The sequence below is a fragment of the Gekko japonicus genome, unplaced genomic scaffold (genome assembly GCF_001447785.1).
Source record: "Gekko japonicus isolate JY-2015 unplaced genomic scaffold, Gekko_japonicus_V1.1 scaffold145, whole genome shotgun sequence".
NCBI lineage: Eukaryota > Metazoa > Chordata > Lepidosauria > Squamata > Gekkonidae > Gekko > Gekko japonicus.
The window spans coordinates 454529-476579 of record NW_015173678.1 but is presented as its reverse complement, the minus strand read 5'-3'; the positions used below and the strand labels follow the sequence as shown (position 1 = coordinate 476579).

At 43.2% G+C, this 22051-nt stretch overlaps 1 protein-coding gene and 1 pseudogene across 1 annotated transcript in view; one reads left to right on the top strand and one right to left on the bottom strand.

The window, feature by feature from the left end:
• The window catches only part of SEMA3A (semaphorin 3A), a 397277-nt gene that overhangs the window by 119543 nt on the left and 255683 nt on the right, over positions 1-22051 (bottom strand). Inside the window, exon 6 of the mRNA XM_015422974.1 lies at positions 11033-11152. Coding sequence (XP_015278460.1) covers positions 11033-11152 — 120 coding nt within the window. The remainder of the gene's footprint in view (positions 1-11032; positions 11153-22051) is intronic.
• LOC107120301 lies at positions 11659-12887 on the top strand (annotated as a pseudogene).

Sequence of the window (22051 nt, the reverse complement as noted above, 5' to 3'; positions counted from 1 at the left end):
CTCACTGATTTTCACTATACATGTGAATTCACATTATGCAGCCAACAATACTTCTCTTAGCACCCCCCCAGCCTCTGAAAATGGTGACCCCAAAAGAGGAAATTATTGATGGGGTCAATGCTAATTAAACTAATTGTCAGAGAAGAGGGAAGTTCAAATATCTAAAAGGCACTGGCAACATGCCATGTTTTCTCTTGCTAAATTCAGAATTTTGTCTTGGTAAATTCAGAATTTTGTCAAGGAGGTCACATGTAACCTTCTTCACAGGTAACCTTCTTCACAAAATGAAACTCCTCAAGAAAAGGGCCAGATGCTCTTGCCCTTTAGTTTGCAACTTATTTAACAGAAGAATAAATGTGCTGAAGGCTTTGATGCAACAAATATTACAACTAAAGAATACATGTCAAACACAAGATCACTGGTCTTCTGGCCTTCAATAGGCAAGTCATGGCAAGTGCAGAGACAATATGTACCTGCATGTATAAGCAAGATGGGAAAGAAAGATTATGAGAGGGCTGGTTTATAGCTGTAATCTGCCATGTGAAGTCTGCTTTGTGATTTTTATTTTGAAAATTGTTTTATTGAACCAAGTTTTTGTAAGGTTTTTTTTTTTAAAAGAACCAATAAGTTAAGGTTTACTTCATTTTCTCATTTTCTCATTCTTCCTATTGATTCTTAACACTGGACTACAGTTGGCTATATACTGTGAGGCAAAGTGACCCGGCTTTCCCCCTCAAGGGTTAATGTGGATGGTGCTGGGCTCCTTCCACTCTGCAGGTGTTAACTAACTGATCTCTTGGCCTACATAGCCCATATCATCTTCAAGGCCAGAGTTGGAATTATAGTAATTAGCTTCTCTTGAGAACCTGCAGTTACAGGATGGGAAGGGGGAGGTCAAGAGGGGTGAGGTAATTTTCTAGACGATTCCAGTAAGTCTGTATACTAACGGAGTGTCATCATTGCCTGATGTTGCTTGACCAAACAATATAATTGAGCTAAGAACATGGAGGAAAAAGTGAGCTTGGATTCTGATGGACTAAAGGCCCGAACTATGTCATGCTTGAATTTGCAAACTGCTAGCAAAGCAGAGAATGCCTGAGTTACGGGCTTTTGACTCTTGGATTTAAGGTTTGTGCTTGTAGACTGAATCTTTATTTGACAGAAATTAAGTAAACCTTTATAAACATTTTGTTTTTAAATTCAGAAACGTCTGATCATTTCTGTGATCATGCACGGTGTTCAGTCTTGGACTCCTTGACAATTACATTTTCTAACTCCATATATGTGCAATCAAACACGGTTGGGACTGGGGCATAATCAATCATGAATGGAAGGTGGCTGCTGTTAGAAAGTGCTGTACATCAAAGCCATGTTTCCTTTCCCCCAAATTGTGACATTTATGAGGGAGTTTTCTTTGTTACTTTTTACTTGTTCTGCTTTCATAAGACACAGCTATGCTTAAGTAACTACAAAGATTACCAGGGACAGTGTTGTCAGGGAACCTAGCCTGGCTACACTCTCACATTAAAAAATTACGACATGGAAAATACACTTAAAAAATTACAAAGGAAGCCTGGCAGAAATCTATTCATAGAATCATAGAGCTGGAAGGGAACTCCAACAACCTGCACAATACAGGAAATTCACAAATACGTCCCCCCCCCCCAGTGACCACTGTTCCATACCCAGAAGATGACAAAAAAACCTCCAGGATCTCCAGCCAAACTGGCCTGGAGAAAAATTGCTTCCTGACTCCAAAATGGTTATCAGTATTTCCCTGGGTGTGTAAGAAAGGGCAACAACTAAGCACTGATGCAACCCTCCCTGCCCTCCCTGTCACGATCTGCCTAAGTTCACAGAGTCAGCATTGCTGTCAGATGGACATCTAGCCTCTGTTTAAAAACCTCCAAAGGAGAGCCACCACCTCCTGAGGAAGCCTGTTCCACTGAGGAACCACTCTGTCAAGAAGTTCTTCCTAATGTTTAGCCGAAAACTCTTCTGATTTAATTTCAACCCATTGGTTCTGGTCTGACCTTCTGGGGCAACAGAAAACAACTCCGTACCATCCTCTATATGACAGCCCTTTAAGCACTTGAAGACGGTTATCATATCACCTCTCTGTCATCTCCTCTCCAGGCTAAATATACCCATCTCCTACAACCTTTCCTCATAAGACTTGATCTCCAGACCCCTCACCATCTTCATTGCCCTCCTCTGGACACATTCCAGCTTGTCTATATTCTTCTTAAATTGTGGTGCCCAAAACTGAACATGATCCTCTAGGTGAGGTGTTACCAGAGCAGAGTAAAGTGATACCATCACTTTGTGAGATCTGGACACTATACTTCTGTTGATACAGCCCAAAATCGCATTTGCCTTTTTATCTACCGCATCGCACTGCTGACTCATGTTCAGTGTATGGTCTACTAAGACCCCTAGATCTTTTTCACACATACTACTGCCAAGACAAGAGCCAGCTACAACAGAGTATGAAGAGAAAGAAGACTGAATATATTAATATACAATGGGAACAATTATACCAGGCCACGACTTTAAATAATACAAAAAAATTCTTGGCCATAGTTTCAGGGGCATGTCGTGTGGAGACCCCCTCTATGTCTGCAATCTCTTCCCAAGTGTGGTTTCAATATTTTTCGATATTATTCCATCAGGATGATGTCTGTATTATGGAACCTGACTGGTCTCCTGTAACACCCGATGAAATAAAAGAACTGATTGGCCAATTAAAACCAGGAAAAGCAGCTGGTCCTGATATAATTCTACCTGAAATTCTAAAACTGGTGGGCTGCCCCTCTTGTATCTTTTTTTACAATGATTGATAAATCTGGCCTTATTCCTGATGCATGGCTAAATGCGGCCGTGGTCCCAATTAACAAAAAAGGTGACTGCTCAATTCCTTCCAACTACAGACCAATTAGCCTGTTCTCCGTAATGGGAAAACTGTATGCCAAACATTTATTATCTAAGCTCAGCATATGGATGACAGAATGGAGAGTCTTAGGCCCGAAACAGCTAGGATTTTGTAAAGGGAAAACTACTTTAGACCATTGCATTGTATTAGAGTACCTGATCTACAAGTATGTAAAAAGAAGCAATGTAAAATTATACGCTGCCTTCATAGATCTTAAAGGGCATTCAATTCAATCGACAGGGAACTCCTTTGGGCCAAACTACTACAACTAAACATAGATCAGAGACTCCTTAACCTTATGAAAAAGCTATATACTTCAACCAAATGGCAAATCAAATGTTCACTGTCAGGGAAATTAACTTCAAAAATCCCGTTCAACGAAAGAGTCAAACAAGGCTGTATATTAGCAACCTTTCTATTCAACATGTTCCTTAATTATCTCTCCCCTTACCTTGAAGCTGTTGATTGCCATGCTCCTAAACTGGGTTCTGTCCATGTCCCTCTGCTATGATACACAAATTACATGGTAGTATTGTCCTGCTCCAAAGTTGGTTTAAAGCGTTCACTAAATAGACGCCTTTCATATTTTATAACAAATAAATTACTTCTAAATCATGAAAAATAAAAAATACTAGCCTTTTCCAAAACTTGGAAACTATTCAAATGGACAATTGGAGGCAAACCAATTGAACAAGTTAATTTTTTAAGATACTTAGGTTTGCACTTCCAATATAACACATCTTGGTCTGTGCAACGTAACTCAGCAATAAATAGGGCCAACATCAATGCTTCCGCCATTTCCCAATTCTTCTACACCAGAGGCAATCAATTCATACCAGCTGCATTAAAAGTCTTCAAGGCCAAAGTAATTCCCCAACTCATGTATGATATTCCAATATGGATAAGCGCACTTAATGGCACCATTGAACGTGTTCAATCTAAATTTCTCCAAAAGATCATGTACCTTATGCAGCCTTATGTCTAGAAACTGGGTTAAATTCAATGGAATCTGGTGTGTGGCTTATGACAGTAAAATATTCTGTGTGGCTTATGACAGTAAAAATTTTCCTTACAGTAAAATATTGGCTGCGTTTACATTACAATGTAGACTAAGGGAGTCTTAAACAACAAATGCTCACAGATTCAAGCACGTCTAACTGGCTATCACACGCTGAGAACAAAATAACTGCCATGGGTATCCCACTGGACTCACTGTTTATGCTCCCTTTTATGGGTGCTTTTCAGATGATTAAACACAGAGTTCTCGATATTGAAACACAACGGCTATACAGCTTAGCCAAAAAATCCTGTTCCCCCCTGAACTTTCAGATGCCCCTCACGGTAGGCCAAATGGCCCCATACTTATCTGATATACAAGCACCACAACAGCACAGAGCCTTTCCTCTAGCAAGATTCAATGCAATTCCATCAGCAATCTTGCATGGGAGATATAATAACATAGTATATATGGACAGACTTTATCATTGCAACTCTGGATGCATTGAGACAGTTTTGCATATCTGTTTGCATTGTCAATTTTATGTAGATATACGTTCTAGATATTTAAATCTTAACTTAGCCAACATGATGAACCATCCTGATGCTTTAAAAGTGCACTGTCTTCTAAATGACTCTGCTCCGGAAATATCAATGAACATAGCCATATTTTTACAATCAGCAATAAAGCTATGCCAGGAAACATTATCAAATGAATAATACTTTGTAACAAAGTGTTTTATGCAATATTATGTAGTCGGTAAAATGCTCAGCTCTATATGTATGGTTCTATATGGTTTTATATGTATATTTCTTTTTTATAGTAATCCTCTTTTAAGGTATTTTTATGTCAATAAAGGCTAACTGAACTGGACAAGTTTCCCCCATCCTATAATTATGCATTTGATTTTTCCTAACGAAATGCAGAACTTTACATTTATCCCGGTTGAAATTTTATTTGTTTTAGCCCAGTTTTCCAGCCTGAAGATTATCCTGGATCCTGACTCTGTCGTCTATCATATTTGCTACCCCTCCCAATTTAGTATCATCTGCAAATTTAGTAAGCATTCTTTCTCTCTATTCCTTCATCCAAATCATTTATAAAGATGTTGAACAAAATAGGTCCCAGGACTGATCCTTGAGGCATTCCACTTGTCACTCCTCTCCAAGAGGATGAGGAACCATTCACAAGCACAACCGGTTACAGATCCACTTAACATTAATAGGATCCAAACCACATTTTACCAATGTACCCAGGGCTATTTTTGGGCAGGAACGCACAGGAACGGAGTTACGGCTGGCTCCTGAGTTGGCCACGCCCAGCAGGAACTCATTAGCACAATAGGCCACACCCAACAGCACAAACTCATTAGGATTGGCTACATTAGGGGTGTGTGGCCTAACATGCAAAGGAGTTCCTGCCACAAAAAAAGGCCCTGGGTTTTGACAACAAACAAGGTAAACAGAATAAGAAGCAAAAGGTGAGTGTGGCTGGATGACCACACTTCTGGTAACATGGGGGTGTGGCCTAATGTGCTAATGAGCTGTGCTGTCAGGGGTGTGGCCCAATATGCTAATGAGTTTCTGCTGTTCGGTGTGGCCTATTATGCTAATGAGTTCCTGCTGGTTTTTTTCTACAAAAAGAGCCCTGAATGTACCAACAAGAATATTATGTGGAACCTTATCAAAAGCCTTCCTGAAATCAAGATAAATTATGTCTACAGCATTCCCCAATCCAGCATGGTAGTAACTTTCTGATGGGGGGGGGAGACAAGGGGCGCAATCACATGCACAATTAGCTGCGCCATAGGCGTGAATGTCGGGTGGATTTAAAGGGCGCAATCAGACACGAACATCTGGAAAGCGCCCCACACCGGCTGGCAACCCGTTTTGCTCCGCCACAGAAGCAGAGTAAAAAGACATCAGGGACAGTCCAGTAGCAAACGGGCTGCTATGGGCCGTGGATGGACTTTCCCCTGTCTGATCACTCCAGCACGCTCTCATGGCATTGGGATGTTCTGATCAGGCCATCCCGACTCCGACTCCGTGCTGTTATTGTTTCCCCCCCTTCTCAGTATGTGCATCATCGCACACTCCATAGGGAGCCCTCAGTGCTGAGATGCGATTCATCAATTCCCCGCTTAAGCAAACAAATGGCAAAAAACCCTGACTCACCTGTGGTTGCATCTGATCACACAGTGGCAGGCTGCCCCCGCAGCTTCAAAGGACTGTGTGATCACACAACTGCGGGTCAAATTCCTCTGGAGGGAATAGCCTCCCTCCCCCCCCCCGGTTTATCTCGCGCATGTGGCCACACCCAAGTTTAGTCTGATATGACTTGTTCTTGAAAACCCATGCTGGCTCTTAGTAATCACAGCTATCCTTTCTAAATGCTCAAGGACTGTCTGTTTGATGATTTGTTCTAAAACTTTCCCAGCTATAAATGTCAAGGTGACGGGTCAGTAGTTACCTGGATCCTCCTTTTCCCCTTGAAGATGGGGACATTTGCCTGCCTCCAATCTTCTGGCACTTCTCCTGTTCTCCAAGAATTCTCAAAAAACAATGGACAGAGGCTCAGAAACTACATCCGCAAGTTCTTTTAGTACCCTTGGATGCAGTTCATCTGGCCCTGAGGACTTAGTTTCATTTAAAGAAACTAGGTGTTTATGTTACGTCGATCCTAGGCTGCAACTTCCTTGCCTCAAGAAGTTACAATTCAAGAAGTTACAATTGTTTTATTTACCAAATTTAATTTAAAAATTCTATTTTCAAGCCCTCAAAGAGAACTATGGAATCCCTGACATCTGAACAAGCGGACCACGATGGGGGTCTCTTTTGTCTAAGACTGCCAAAGGCACAGGATCAAGTGGCCAACTGGTGCTCTGTAGGTACACTCGAGAATGCTTTATGAGGAAAAGGGTTTCCATGGGGGACAAATTAAGCTGGAAATTGGACACAGAGGGGTGGAATTCGAAGACAGGCACAGAGTACAAGGGCAGCTCACTGGCTCTTTGGCAGCAGGCAAGGGGGGTGGGAAGGGGAGGTGTGTGAGCCCATTTTATGACAGCTTCCAAGCTGGCTAGCTCTGTGACAGCTTTTAACCTTATCTCTCTTGTCTTCCCAGTTCTAATTTCCTTACCCTGAGTTTAGGGTAAATTTGGGCAAAGCAGTTCTCACATTCAGACCGAAAAGTGCCCTTCTCCCAACATCATTTCAGCAATGAGCCACAGCGACTTTGAATAACGACCCTGCTCTTCCTGTCTTTATCTTCCTAACTTAGCTGTCAGCATGTGGTTCTGCTGCACAAAAGCAGCTTTTATTTGCATGACTGAGCTCAACTTTACTCCTGCCAGTGATCCATGGGATCCATCAGTTTGATGGTAAGGTTATTCCAGACAATTCAATCCTCATAGGGGGGGGGGGGCTTTTGACCTTTAGCATCCACTGAAGTCCATCTAACATCAGAATACAAATGCAACCCTAAAAATAGTCATTCTTGGTACATACTCACAAATGGAATCCACAAACTCACCCAGCCACCACAAAGTAAGGTTGCCAATCCCTGGTGATATGTGAGCGGAACCTGGGGAGGGAGCTCAGCAGAGATATGATGGCATACAGTCTACCCCCTGAAGCTGCCATTTTCTGCAGGGGATCAGATCTTTTTAATCTGAAGATGAGTTGTAATTACAGGTTTCACCTGGAGGTCCGCAACCCTACCACAAAAGCCAAGACTTTTCTCATGATATGAACACTGAGCAAGCTATAGCTAGAGCAGAGGTTCACTGTTAAAATAAAATTGGTGCCATGGCCCACAATGTTTGACATCTAAGTAAAAACAGGCCTCCCTTTGCAATACAAGTCGAAAGGCAGCAGGATTTATTTGTAGTTGTGGGCAACGATCAGTCTTACACTATTGTGCTTTAGCACTTCCAGCTCTTACAAGTCAAAAAGACCTCACTATGTGAACACTTACACAAAGATGTGCTTTGAAGCAAGGAAAGCCTAAACCAGAAGGACAAATATCAGATATGAAGGGGTTAGACGTGGGGATATCAAAATGATATGGAAAACAATTTCTGGCAGGCTATCTTACCTTGGGAGGAGAAAGTGTGAGAGGTCAGCACAGCCAAGAAGGCCCTCAGAAGGGACAAGTGGGAGGTGAGCAGAGCCAGAAGTCAGAGCTAAGGCTGCCCACTTCCAGGTGGGGGCTGGAGTTCTTCCAGAATTACAACTGATCTCCAGATTGCAGAGATCATTTTCCCAGGGCAGACTCTATAGCGTCAGATCCCTGCTGAGCTCCCTTCCCAAACTCCACCTTCCCCTGGTACCTAGGGTTGCCAGGTCTTACTAGCATACCAGCGCGGGGGGGGGGGGGGAGTCCCAGTCCCTCTCCAGGATCTCTTTGGCATGATGACATCTCCTGGAAGTGACATCATTGCGCACAGCGTATTGCAGGGGATGCTCTACCTTTTAAGGAAAAATTCTATGGTTTTTCCTTAAATGATTGACTGCCCCCCGCAACAGGCCCTGTGCAATGACGTCACCGCTGGGTGATGTCATTGTGCCGGGTGCATTGCCATGTACTGGGTGCTTTGGGGGCGGGGTTACCCCCATCGGCTAAATCCGTGGGCTTGCATCCGTAGTCATCACTAACCTCTTTGGTTCCCGTAATGCGAGACCCTGGAGGAATTGAGAGGGCTCCAACCACCATTGCAATTGGTGTTTCAACTCGCCTGGAAGTCAGACTAGTGTGAACTGTTTATTTGCAATTATGTCTTAGTAAAGTAGTAGAAAACGCTGTAAAGGCTGAGCATGAAGTAGTGACCATTGAAGCACATCCTGGCAAGATACCATCATGCCTAGCAGTTTGGCTAGTACCATCACCTCTACCATGGGCTTCCTCAGCACCTCCATAGCAAGAGCCTGTATTTTTTGTTGCATGTCTTGTGATATAAATACTCTGTCCCTTCTTGTGTATATCTGCACTCCCAGGTGCCAAAGGGTTTGTGTTGGGTGAAGGTTGCTATTTCCCAGGTTTACAAGAAAGCCATGTTCCCTGAAGTCAAATCTGACACTTCCACACTCTTCTGAAAAGATGGTGCTTTTATTAGGATGTCATCGAAATATGGATACAGGGACACTCCCTGTAACTTCAGATGTGCCACTGTGGCCACCATGATCTTGGTGAACACCCTGGGAGCTGACTTCAAACCAAACGGGAAAACCTGGTACGGAAAGTGCTTTTTGTCATATGCAAATTGGTGGAACCTGTGGTAGGACTCCCAAAGGGGTATGTGTAAATAGGCTTCTGATAGCTTGATGGATGCCAGGAAATCCTCTTTCTGAATGGCTAAGAATAGATTTTAGGGTTTCCATCCTGAACGTTCTGGTTTTTAAGCACCTGTTCATCCACTTCAGAATCAGAATAGCCCTGACATCTCCATTCTTCTTCAGCACTATGAACAAAACTAAATAAACTCCCTGAGTATTTTGGGACTCTAGAACCAGTTGTGGTTCCTATGTCCAGCAGATGTTGAATAGCTCCTACCAACAGTCTATGTTTCTTCAATGACTGGGCCCTCAGAATTTGCAAGAATCGGCTGGATGGAATGGTGTTGAACTCCAATGAGTAACTGTTGGTTACTGTATCCAGCACCCAGCTGTCATTCCCTTTCAATTGTCAGTGGGATGCAAAGTTCTGCAACTGTCCCCCTCTTCCCAAGGTTTCCTTTGTGTCAGGATAGTCATGCCAAGGTTCTTTTCTTTGTCGTTTTGGGATTCTGGTTGGTCTTGTTGAGGAACGATGATCTGTTATCTCTCACCCAGGACTGCCACTTTTCCTTGAAGGATTTGGAGAAATCTGGACGTGATGTTCTCTTGGACTCAAAAAGGACTGAAAACGTTTTTGTAGTTGTCCACTTTATTGGGATTTAAAATCAGACAGAAGGAGTTTATCCCAATGGCATGTTCAACAGTGCAGTTATTTTTTGTTCTCTTTCTATATGCTGAAGCTGAAACTTGCCAAATAAAATTGCTTTAAACACACACACAGAGAGAGCGAGACTGGCAGAAATCTGCTCCTTCTTCAGAAAGAGATGGGATTTAAAGCAGGGATGGGTAACTGGTGGCTTGTGGGCTGGCTCTGTCTTTAAAATAATGTGAATTTAGTCAAAGTAAGGGGTAATGATGGTAGGAACACCTCATTGGGGCCCGGCAGACCAAGGCCAGCACAGGTAGGGTTTCCAGCCTTCAGGTGGGATCTAGAGTTCTTCCAGTATTACAACTGATCTCCAGACAGTAATCCGTTCCCCTAGAGGAAATGGCAGCTCTAGAGAGTGGGTTGTATGGCATTATACCCCACTGAGATCCCTTCCCTCACCAAACTCTGCCCTCCCAAATCACCAGAATTTCCCAAGGTGGAACCCAGTTTACCAACCAGTTTACCATTACCAGTTTAACAATTGAAACCCTATTTATCTTATTTCGGTAATAAAATAGATTTTCTTCCATGATCATGATATGTAATGAGATAGAAAGGTGTTTCAAATTAGGTCCAAACCCAGATCCATGGTGGTGGGACCCTGACCAAAGAACAGAAAAAGGTTTCCCCACAGGGTCATACACAGAGAAAGGCATGTTTTCAACCCATAAGAAGCAAAGTTATTTCAGACTTTTTTGTTCCATCTCTTATTTAGATTTTTGGATTGAGTAGATAATTGTCCATAAATTCACATACCCCACATCTGAGTCCCAGTGCTGCCCTTTGTGCTGGCATCAATTTTATTATGGTGCCTGACTTTCCAAAAGGGGCTTATGAGCCAGTTTGGTCACCAAATAGATTTCAGGCTACCAAGCTGCTTTCCCTAGAACAGAGGACCTTCAAGAATGAGGAAGTTGGCTGTCTCTGTTTTGCAATATAACTGCACCCTACAAGCAATCAACACCGCTTAGTTTCATTGATCTATAGTTTCCATGCTGTAGACTATAGTGGTGCTAAGCAGAAAGAAGGAGGTAAGCATTATGGGGACCTACACTGCATGCTTAACTTTATCAGCTATTCACAGAAAAAGTGTGGCTGGGTAAAAGGTGCACCTGACTTACCATTAAGCCACCGGGAGTCATGCTGCTCTGTCCTGATTGGATGGTGGTGCCCCAGGGTACGAAAAATGGCAAAATCTCTGCCCATGAAGTCTGCTGCAGTTCCTGAGTAAAGTTCCCCATCTGTAATATAGCATGGAATTGCATCAAATGGTTAGTCAGTGAAATACAACACAACCTTCCTGATGAAGTTTTACTCTGCTTTTATCTGTTTGAACTTTGGCACTCATGTCCCTTTGTTAGCCACCCTGAGCCTTCGGGGAGGGCGGGATATAAATCCAAAAATAAACAAACAAATAAATGAAGCTGTAAACTTAACTCACAGTCCCACTGTGTCATGCACTGTGTTACATGACAGAATCTCCTTTTCGAATTGTGTGTGTATTTTCAGTTCCAAAAGCGCTTTATTTATAAGGTGACTTTCCTTGTAGGGAGAGAGTACTGGAGACAAGACCGTTTGTTGATATGTTTCCCAATATGCAAGTCAACAACAATCAACCATTTGGATGGCCAGTGCTAATCTGTAAAGCAGCCTCAGCCCCCCCCCCCCAGTAAAGAGAATAGTGGGTTGGCTTTTCCTCTTCATACTTACATATTGATGTCTAGGATTGTTTTGATCCCTTTCAGACATGCTCTTTAAACCTACTTTGGCTTCTGAAGGCAAATGGATTTTTTAAAACCTTGACATGCCTTCACACATAAACCCAGATCAAACTAGGTTTTGGAAAACCCAGATAAAGCCTTTAGTAACTGGGGTGGGGGGAGCATTTATCCTCATGGTATATGAAACCTTTTTTTAAAAAAGTCTTCAGAAGTCAAATTGGGTTAAAAAGCCCCTTTGAAAGAGAAAAACCTGTATCTAGCATAACCTGTTACCAGGATTTCCATCAGCTTGTGTGTGTATAAATTGCTGCCAAGTTGCAGCCAACTTATGGTGACCCCAGCAAGGGGCATTCAAGGCAAGTGAGAAGGCTTTCTGTTCTAGTCCCGAGTGAGTGGCCCCTGCAAAGAAAGGTGGTGAAAAGAAGATAGGGCGATCTGCCATCAATGAGGCAGTCACTCGGGATGATACTATCAACATTCATAAGAGGATCTATGGCATGGGCTTCAAGAAGTGGGCTCCATGGGCTCTCAAGGAAATCTGTAAATTTTCAATGAGGGAGATGGGGACACCTGATGTATGCACTGATACCCACTTGAACAAGGCAGTCTGGGCGAAAGGAATAAGGAATGTCCCTTACCACATCTTTGTGCGTTTATCCAGAAAACGCAACACGGGCCAGATATCGCGGGGGGGGAGGCGTGGCTGTTTGCCCCGCAGCGAAATAACGCGTGACTGTGCGATCAGGCATCCCCTTGCGGTCCTGTCGAGGTCCCGTGGTTAGGGGGGAGGTGCCGATTACACGGCGCGCCAAAGAAGCGGTGCGGCACGGCAAACGGGGTTGTGTGTGTTTTTTTTAACCTGAAGTGTGCACATCCCTGGAGACTTCAACCCCCCCTTTTCGCAATGGGGCATGGGCGGGCGCTGGATGCCACCGGAAACACGATCAGATGCCTACCCTTGCTCTGCAGTTTCCGGAAACTAGTACCTCCGAGGTACTAGTTTTTAACCGCGCATCTTCGGAGGGAAGCCTCAGGTTCGCCACAGGAGCTTTACGCTTCCCAGATATGGCGGTGAGATCACACCCGGAAAATCCGCCTATCTTCCATCGCAGTAGCGTGGCTACTGCTCCGTGTGACCGCAGCCAAAGATGAAGATTCACTCAATAAATTGTACATCCTGGTTACTTATGTGCCAGTTACCACTTTCAAAAGTCTACGGACTGTCAATGTGGATGAAACTAATCTTTCATTATGATAAAGTTATAAAGATGAAAAAAGGCAAATGGGAAGCAGAGGTGGTTTGCCATTGCCTTCTTCTACACAGCCTTCCTTAGTGATCTCCCTTCCAAGTACCAACCATGCTTATTTTCCAAGATCTGATGAGATCAGGCTATACCATGCCACCTTCTGGTTATGTATCAGGTAGCCCTCAGAGCCTGGAGTAAGATGCTTTGCCTTTCACATTAGAAATCACAGAATGCACTAACCACTTTCAGGTATCAGATATCCCATGGTCTCAGAGCATGCCCACAGAGATTACAGTACTCCTTGGTTGGAACTCGGAAACAAGCTTATTAGTTTCAAGGCAGGCTCATATTTTACAGGCCCACGCTGGCAGGGACAGCAGTGTCTGACCCTGCCTCTTCAGCAAGAGGAGCTGTCTTCTCTTTAAAGTATCCCATTCTCCATTGGCCTTGCAAAGGCCCTCTGGCAAATATGCCCTGGGAAGGGAGAAAATGTGATCGTAGAAATATGTGGAATGAAAAGCAGTACGATCCCTTGTGTCCAATAAGAGGTATAAACCAAATTGAGGGGGAAAGAACAGTGCATTTATTCCTTAGTTATTATCACTTTTCTATCTCATCTGCCACTTGCTCTTTGGAAAGGAGAGACAATCTCTTAATTATAGGCCTTCTTATGTACAGGGCTTGAGAAAATGCCTTTGATGCCTGTCTTAGCCTTTACTTAACCTCTCCATTTGCTTGTCAGCCCCTCTCAAGAGACTCCAGAGGAATCAATACAAATCAAAGGAAAGGCAAGAGGCCTGATAATATTTCATAGTTGTCAAAAGAGGGGGAATGGTCACCCAGGAATAGACATGCCAGAAGGCAAACTAAGTAAAAAAAATAAGCAAAAAAAATAAGATCCTGAGTTAACACCATTTAAACTAAACACCCTTCAGAGTATTTATACTAGAAAATGCCCATCATTCTGAAAGGAGTGGGGTGTGTCTGGAGGGTTGGTTATTGCAGACACCCCCCATGAGATCACGAGGCTGAAGTTGGTTCCTTATTCCCAACTGCTCCAAAGTGTGGTGCCCCCAAGGCAGTCACACAGGCAGACACGGGCCAGGCTGTACCCACAAAACAATCTTTGGACCACCCCAAATGACACATCACCATGCTCTGAAGACTGTCCCCTGCAAGAAGACATACAGCAGCACCTGGTCCAAACTCCGGTTCTGGCACCATGAGTCAGTGGCCTCTATAATATCAGAAAAGTTTAATTTCTGGGTATAAGTAAGAAAAGAATGACTTAGTGTGTGTAGTGAGATAAGAAGCCAATTTCTCTGTTAAGCCCTGGGGGTTCCATTGTCCTGAGTGTTGTAATATCTTGCAATTCAGCAATCTTCTGTTCCAATCTGTTTCTGAAATTCCTTTAAAATAAAGCAACTACTTTGAGGTCCCCCATTGTGCCCTGGGAGGTTGAAATGTTCTCGTACAGGTTTCTCAATTTTTTGATTCTTAATGTCAGATTTGTGTCCATTGATCCTTTGGCAAAGGGTTTGACCTGTTTGTCCTATGTGGAGAATGGAAGGGCATTGTTGGCATTTAATGACATATACAATGTTAGAAGATGAGCGGTTGAATAAGCCTCAGATGTTGTAGTTGATGTTGTTAGGTTCAGTGATTGTGTTGTGTGGGTGTATGTGGCAGCAAAGTTGGTAACTGGGTTTGTTGCAAGCTCTTGTATCAGTGTCCATGTTCAAATTATATGCTGTATTGTTGTGGGTAAGGAGTGGTTTGAGATTGGGGGGAGCTGTCTGTGTGCTAGAAAAGGTCCCCCCCCATAGAGTACTGTCTTTATCCAGTAGAGGTTGTAAGTCACTGATGATGCGTTGAGCTGTTTTGAGTAGAGAGTTGTATGTGACCATTAGTGGTGTTCTGTTATTGTCTCTTTGGGGCCTGACATGTGGCAGTCCAAACCTTATTCTGGGGTGCAGAGGGCAAGCCATCAGACCAGTTCTTTATTCAAATCTTCCTTGAAATACAGGCCTCTTAGTGGTAACCCAAAAAGATGCTTGTGGTGCCAGAACCAGAGCTTGGACTGGGCACTGCTGTATGTCTTCTTGCAGGGGGCAGTCTTCAGAGCAAGGTGATATGTCATTTGGGGTTTTCCAAAGATTGTTTTGTGGGTGCAGCCCGGCCCCAGCATCTGCCTGTGTGATTGTCCTGGGAGCACCGCACTTTGGAGCAGCTGGCACAAGAACCACAGTTTGGACCAGGAAACAAGGGTGGTGGTCCAAACCTTATTCTGGGATGTAGAGGGCACTTCCTTATTCAAATCTTCTTTGAAATACAGACCTCTTGGTGGTAGCCCAAATAGAAGCTCATGGTGCCAGAACTGGAGTTGGACTGGTTGCTGCTGTATGTCTTCTTACAGGGAACAGTCTCCAGGGCATGGTGATGTGTCATTTGAGGTGGTCCAAAGATTATTTTGGGTTGCAGCCTGGCCCCAGTTTCTGCCTGTTTGCCTCCCCTGGGGGCACCACACTCACAAGAACCGTGCTTTGGACCAGGAAATGGCATATGCCTCCTCTTTTGATCAGCTGGCACAAGAATGGCACTTTGGACCAGGAAACAGGATAGCTCCTCTTGAAGGGGAGAGTCCTGTGAACCTGGGGGGGGGGGGGGGTTATGATGTGTGGTGGTCCAGACCTTATTTTGGGGTTCAGAGCTTTCAAACTCTCCTCAGTGTTTTTGGTTGAATTCATGAATAAGTCACAAATAAAGAATGAATAAGGAACTGGGAATAAGGAACCAACTTCAGCCTTGTGATGAGATCTTAGTAAGTGAAGGCTGGAAAATCTGCAGTCTGGAATGCACAATTCCACCCTACAATAATGCCTGACAAGTGCAGTGTTTCAATTTTCCTCACGGGAGTGAATAAGCTAGTATGGGTGAAATTAGGTTTGCCAGGTCTGGGTTGGAAAATACCTGGGGACTTTGGGGGTGGATCCAGGAGAGGGTGGGGTTTGTGGAGGGGAGGGGCCTCAGCATGGAACAATGCCATAGAGTCCACCCTTCAAAGCAGCCATTTTCTCCAGGGGAGCTGATCTCTGTCAGCTGGAGATCAGTTGTAAAAGCGGGAGATCTCCAGGCCCCACCTGGAGGCTGGCAACCCTAGGTGAAAGCAGGGTTTAGTAACACTCACAAGTGAATGAAACCTATGCCAATCTTCAAGGTCCCAGCTTGGGTTTATTTCTGGGTCACCCTGGAATATCCAAGCAATTTTGCTTCTATGGTACCAATGAAGTGCTGAGTAACTCCTGGTTGAAGGGATGTGGGATATACTCAACAGTATCTATGGATATATAATCCAGGTGATGTTTGAAATGCTTGACTAACATTAAGACCCTCCTCTTGGAGGATCTTCTTGGTGAGTGAGCAAGAGGGGCAGCAGGATGGCACCACTGTCACTGAGATTCCCCCTCCCCCATGAATTTCCCATGAGTCCCTGAGAGAGCTCTGCTCGAGGGAAAGGAGTGGGAGCAGGAGCTGCTGACACCACATCAGCTAGTTGGCAGTGGTGGCACTGCAGGCAGGCAGCCCATTGAGAAAGTGGGGGGGGGAAGAGAAGGTTGGGATCCTTGATTTCTAATCTTCTGTTATTATTATTTTTTAAAAGCATGTATGTGTCCCAAGGTCGTTTTCTTGGCCTTCTTAGTCTGCAAAAGGATTCCAGTATTGTCCCTGGTTTAGGTAACATTTCAGATTGGGCTGGAAAGTGAAAGCAGATATATTGATTGCTACATGGTAACTTCTTCTTCTTTTTAAAAGCCCATCAATAATGATTGGCATCTGAACAATGCCTCAGAGCTGCTCATCAATAAAGTTTTTACTTCATTGATGTTCCCTAGGCATGACTGACCCTTCCCCCGGCTCACTATACATTTAATAATGGTGTCTAGAAAGTAATTAAAGTGGGCCTCACAACCTCTTGTGGCCTAGAAAAATACTAGGGCATCCTGATGCACGTCAATTATGAGTTCTACCCAAACCAGGACTACATTGTATTCTTTTGCTTCAACAATAACTACTGCTGATGCCCAACAGTGTCCTTGTCTGAAATGAGACACCATGCAGCCACAGCCACATGTCACAATAACATTTCTCTTGCATCCTGTGTCTGTGATGTGTGAGACTATTCAAAGCATACCCAAAAAGATCACCTTCTGTTGACTTTATTTCACTCCCCACCAATGCTCCCTCTAAGCTGTGGAGTCTTGTGAGCAAAAATTCTACTTTGTGAGCAACTGGCATTAAAGTTCTGAGCGAGCGATTTGGCTCCTGCATAAATTAGTTGGCTCTGCAGCCATCCTTCCTGAGCTAAGACAAAAACATGTGAGCCGGAGGCTCAAGAACTGTGAGCTAGCTCACGCTAATTCAGCTTAGAGGGAACACTGCTCCCCACATCTACTGGCCACTGCAGTTCTGCCAGCCTTCACTATTTTCTTTGTCCAAGAGCAAAAGGGGGACTCACAGCCTCATCTTCTGCTTTCCCCAATTTGCCTCCTAATCTGTATATATTCAGCGGCAGCTGGATTTGAGAAAGCAGTAGAGTTGTGTTGTGCATGTTCACTTCCTGGAGTGGTCCCATTGTGATGACCCTTGAGCACCTGTGAAGTTGGGCAGGCACCTGTAATCCCAGAGGGCACAATAAGTTAAAGGAGGCCAGGTGCTGCAGTGAGAAGAGGGGGAAAGGAACTGGAAAGACAGGCAAGATGGGCAATAGGGTGGGTGTGGACAGGAATATTTATAGCTGGGCAATTGTGGCTAATTCACGCAGTGGCTGCATGGGGGGAGGAGTCTTAGCGAAAATCAAAAGGCTAAAAGCATGTGAAACATTAGACTCTGTTGCCTTCACTTACCCCTGGCCACAGGAGCTGTATAACACTGGCTGCTCATTCACCACTTTCTTTACTGAATATGAAAGCAAACAGTCAAATCTGTCCCCTATGGTGAAGCTAATCCACAATTCCGAGTCTCTCTGGGTGCTCCTTTATGTAGTAGCCTTTTGGGGTATCCTTCCCCTCTTTTTTGTTTTGAGTGACTATAGGATACAGGAAAGGTAAAATTGCCAACCTCCAGTTGGTGGCTGGAGGTTTCCTAGAATTCTGACTGATGTGCAGGTTATAGAGATCAGTTCCACTGTAGAAAATGGTTGTTTTGGAAAGATAACTCAATGTCATTATACCCTGCTGTGGTCCCTCCCCATGCTCCATCCCCCAAATCCCCCAGGAATTTCCCAATCCCCAAGCAAGCAATCCTAAGCAAGGTCCACGGTTGTCCATGTGGAGGGTTCCAAATGGAGCATACAGCTAAGCGAGGGGGGGGGAATGGCACCGAGATGGGATGGAATGAGCAGAACATCCTGACGGCATGAGAGCGATCAGACTAATCCATCTGTGGCATGTTGGGAAGTGTTAGGACCAGACTTTCCCCAGTAACTTTTAACTCCGTTTCTGTGGTAGGGCAGCATGGGGTGCCGACTACTGCAGGACCTTTCCCAGATGTTGGTGTCTGATTGTGCCCTTTAGATCCATCAGATATTTGCCGCTATGTCGGGTCTAAAGGCACATCTGACCGCAGCCTAAGAAAACAGTTTTCTTTATATAAGGTTAATACTATCATATAATAACTAGTAAATATGTAATTATAAAATATTAATAAATATAACTACAATAATATAATTATATGGTTTTGTCATTTTCACCATAACAGCATATTCTTCCATTTTGTCTCTCCAGTTCTCAAGATCTGGGCAGATTTCAGACTTCCACTTGGTTGCAAATACTAGCCATACCACAGTTAACATATATCTGAACAATTCATGCTCTGATCTATTTATATTAGATAGTAAAATTCCTAATAGCATAGTCTGAATTTTCATGGAAAATTTTAAGTTCAAGATTTTCTGCATTTCAGTATGTATTTCTATCCAGAATTCATTGGTCTTCTCAATATCTTTCGGAGTAATATACCAATGGTAGAACATTTTGTGCCAATTTTCTCTCTTGATTCTCTGTAATTTTATATCTTTCATCCATTGTCTCTTCATTGCCTTTTTTTGACGATTTCCCTGTTTGTTTTATCTAGAGATAACTATGTATTCCTTCAGTCAGATCCGCTTTCCAATTTCATCAATCTTTCATTTGGATTTTTGATCCAACTGGAAATCCACACCAGGCTGGCTGCTTGATAACACAGCTTAAAATTAGGCACAGTGATGCCTCCTCTTTTTGGACATCCAACACATGTTGATTCTAGAATAAATCTGATGTCTGTCAGAGTAAAAAGTATAATTTCTAGATTTTGGGTTAATCATTCTCCAAGCATCAATCAAATGCAGCAACTCCGTATATCGTAGGGCATTCTTGGGAAGCCTAACTCCTTTTGTCTTCTTGGATTTATCCTTTGTAGGGTCCAGAACTCCAAGAATCATAATCTTGCCTTCTTGAAAATCTAATAGCTTTTGAAAAAACTTCTTGTAGAATTTTTCATTAGCATTATTTGGAGCATATAGTGATACAAATGTGTAATTCTTGCCATCAGGGATGATAATTTTCAATGTTATGCATCTCCCGTCAACATTTTTCAGTTCTTCTATAACATTGCTTCACTGGTTAGTTATATATATTGCTACCCCCCTTTTTTCTCATTTGTAGAAGATACATATACTGTTCCCAATTTCTTATTCTTTAAAATATGTTCATGTTGTTTCTTCATATGAGTTTCTTGAAGACACATAATATCTGCTTTTTATTAATTAAATGTTTTAGATCATTTTGTGGGGGAGATTAAGCCATTGATGTTTATTGATATCACAGTCATGTTATCCATTTTCTTATAATGCTGCAGCTTGGTCTAATTTTCCTTCTTCATTGTCTGTATCTTCCTTGTAATTTGGTTTGGTGTTTTCCAATGATAATTCTTCTGCAAGTTTTTTTGCTTGTCGAATTGAAGAGATAGCTCTTCTGCCTTTTGGTAGCTGCACTTCTAGAGCACATGGCACTCTCCAGTGGTATCTTATATCAATATAAGAATAATATTTTTCAGAAATGTAAGGTTCAACTTATGCAGCAGGCCCAGTCACAATATGTTATAGGTATAAAAAAAAATCTCTTTTTTACAATTTTTCCCCATAGCACTTAATTTACATCACAAATACAATAGCTTTGACTCAACTGAGAATGGCACAATATTATTAAAAAGCAGGATACAGAAACATTACTTTATGTAGGAAAGCTTAGGAAGATATGATAAAATAAAACACTGATAGAATCAGTTTATTAATATAAAATAGTATCTAATATTCACTCTGATTAAAACTATTACATTGAAGAAAGACATATCATTAATTTTACTAATTATCTATTAATATTATTGGGGAGTTTTAGTCTTTGCCTTTATTTGGGTGTATCTTCTTTAACAGCAACCCACAGCAGCTCACAGCTCAAATATTTAAAGATAAAAATTTGACAGAATTGTCTTTGACGAACAGAGGATCTGGATCAGTATAAAACCAGTCCCAACTGGTTTAAGATTAGGAATAGGTAAACAAAAACTGAAGATGGCACAGAAAAGGGAGAGAATGCAAAAACAGAAGGGGGGACAGCCCCGTAGCTAGGAGTTTGGGGGGAGGGGGCCTTGGGGGGCCCACCAGCTAATTAAATCAAAGTCTCCAGGGAAAGGGGAGGTCTGCTTGGCACGCACCCACACAGCCCTTACTGGAGCCTTCCTCCGAAGTGAGCCAGAATCCCAATGTTAATAGACTGAACAGCACTGCACAGTAAGGTCCTCAGAGGTCTAGGAACTGCTGCGTTTAAAAAAGGAGAGCGGGGATCAAGCTTCCTCCCTCACTCCTTCCCTGAGTTGACAATCTTTTCTGAAGCCTGGTGCAGAAAGTGACTCAGTCAACCACTGGTTGCTGCTGGGTCCTAAAGAGACTCAATTCATTGTAGATGAGCTCAAAAAGGGAGATGCCGGCTCATATTCATGAGTGCAATGCTGTAACTGTGTGACTGGTGAACAGGGAGAGGGGGCCCAGGGGGGAGGAAAAACCGAGGCTCAGGGAGTGGGGCCCATAAAAATCACTAGGAGGCCGGGCCCCATGGGCCCCATGGTAGCTACAGACCTGGGGGAGGAACACCCTTTCCTATCTTCAGAATTCTATTTGCTCACAAAATAGTGAAGACTCTCAGATGATCCAAATGCAGCAAGATATTTTAACAGTCAAAAAAGCCACAGTCAAAAAGACAAATTAAGACTAACTGGGAAGTATGGAGTCACGGGGTGGGGGTGGGAGGACACTCCCCACCATTGGTAGACAAATGATGCTTTTCTCCCCAAAACAAAACCTAACAGGCACTCCGAGCTTTCTATAAGAGACCCGGCACCAAATCCAAAGCAAGATTCCTGGCAACAATCTTATAATACAAACTGACTTTCAAAGACGTGCAGCAAAATCGAAATGCCATAGACGGGTAAGAAGTGGTCTTATTTTCAAAGACATAGAGAGGAGTAAAGCAATAAATCTTGCACTGGAGTAATTGTTAGTTAACTAAATAGTCTTTGCAACTCAATTCAGTTCGTCATGAGATTAAGAAAAGAAGCCATTCACAGCCCCCTTTTTAAAAAGACGTTTGCTTGATGTCCTTTTAATAAATGAAGAATATAAAAATGTGCAAAATAAATAAACAAATAAGCAAGGAAGGGTGGGGAAAACAGGAGAGGGGAAGGGGCACTGGGGCCAACCGTTGACTCTTTTCCTTGATGGATTCAGATTTTCTCAGGGTCTGAAAAGCCGGCTCTGATTAATCACCTGTCGAGGACCTCTTATCAGAGGGGTAAGATAAATCCTTTCTCTTACCAGTGATGATATGCCCCTAGGGAGTCAAGGTCTCAGATCCTTATGCAGAAGACTCCTAACAAGAGACCATATTGCCCTGGGAGAGTCCTCATCCAAGATTTTCTAACATGGGTGGGAACCATGATATTGGCTGAGATGCAAAAAACATGCATGCACTGAAGAGCTTAAGTTTTTAAAACAATATTTCATGCTCTGTGCTAAATGCCACACAACACACACCACTTTTGAAATGTAGGGAACTTGCCAAATGGCAAGGGGGTGGAGGGT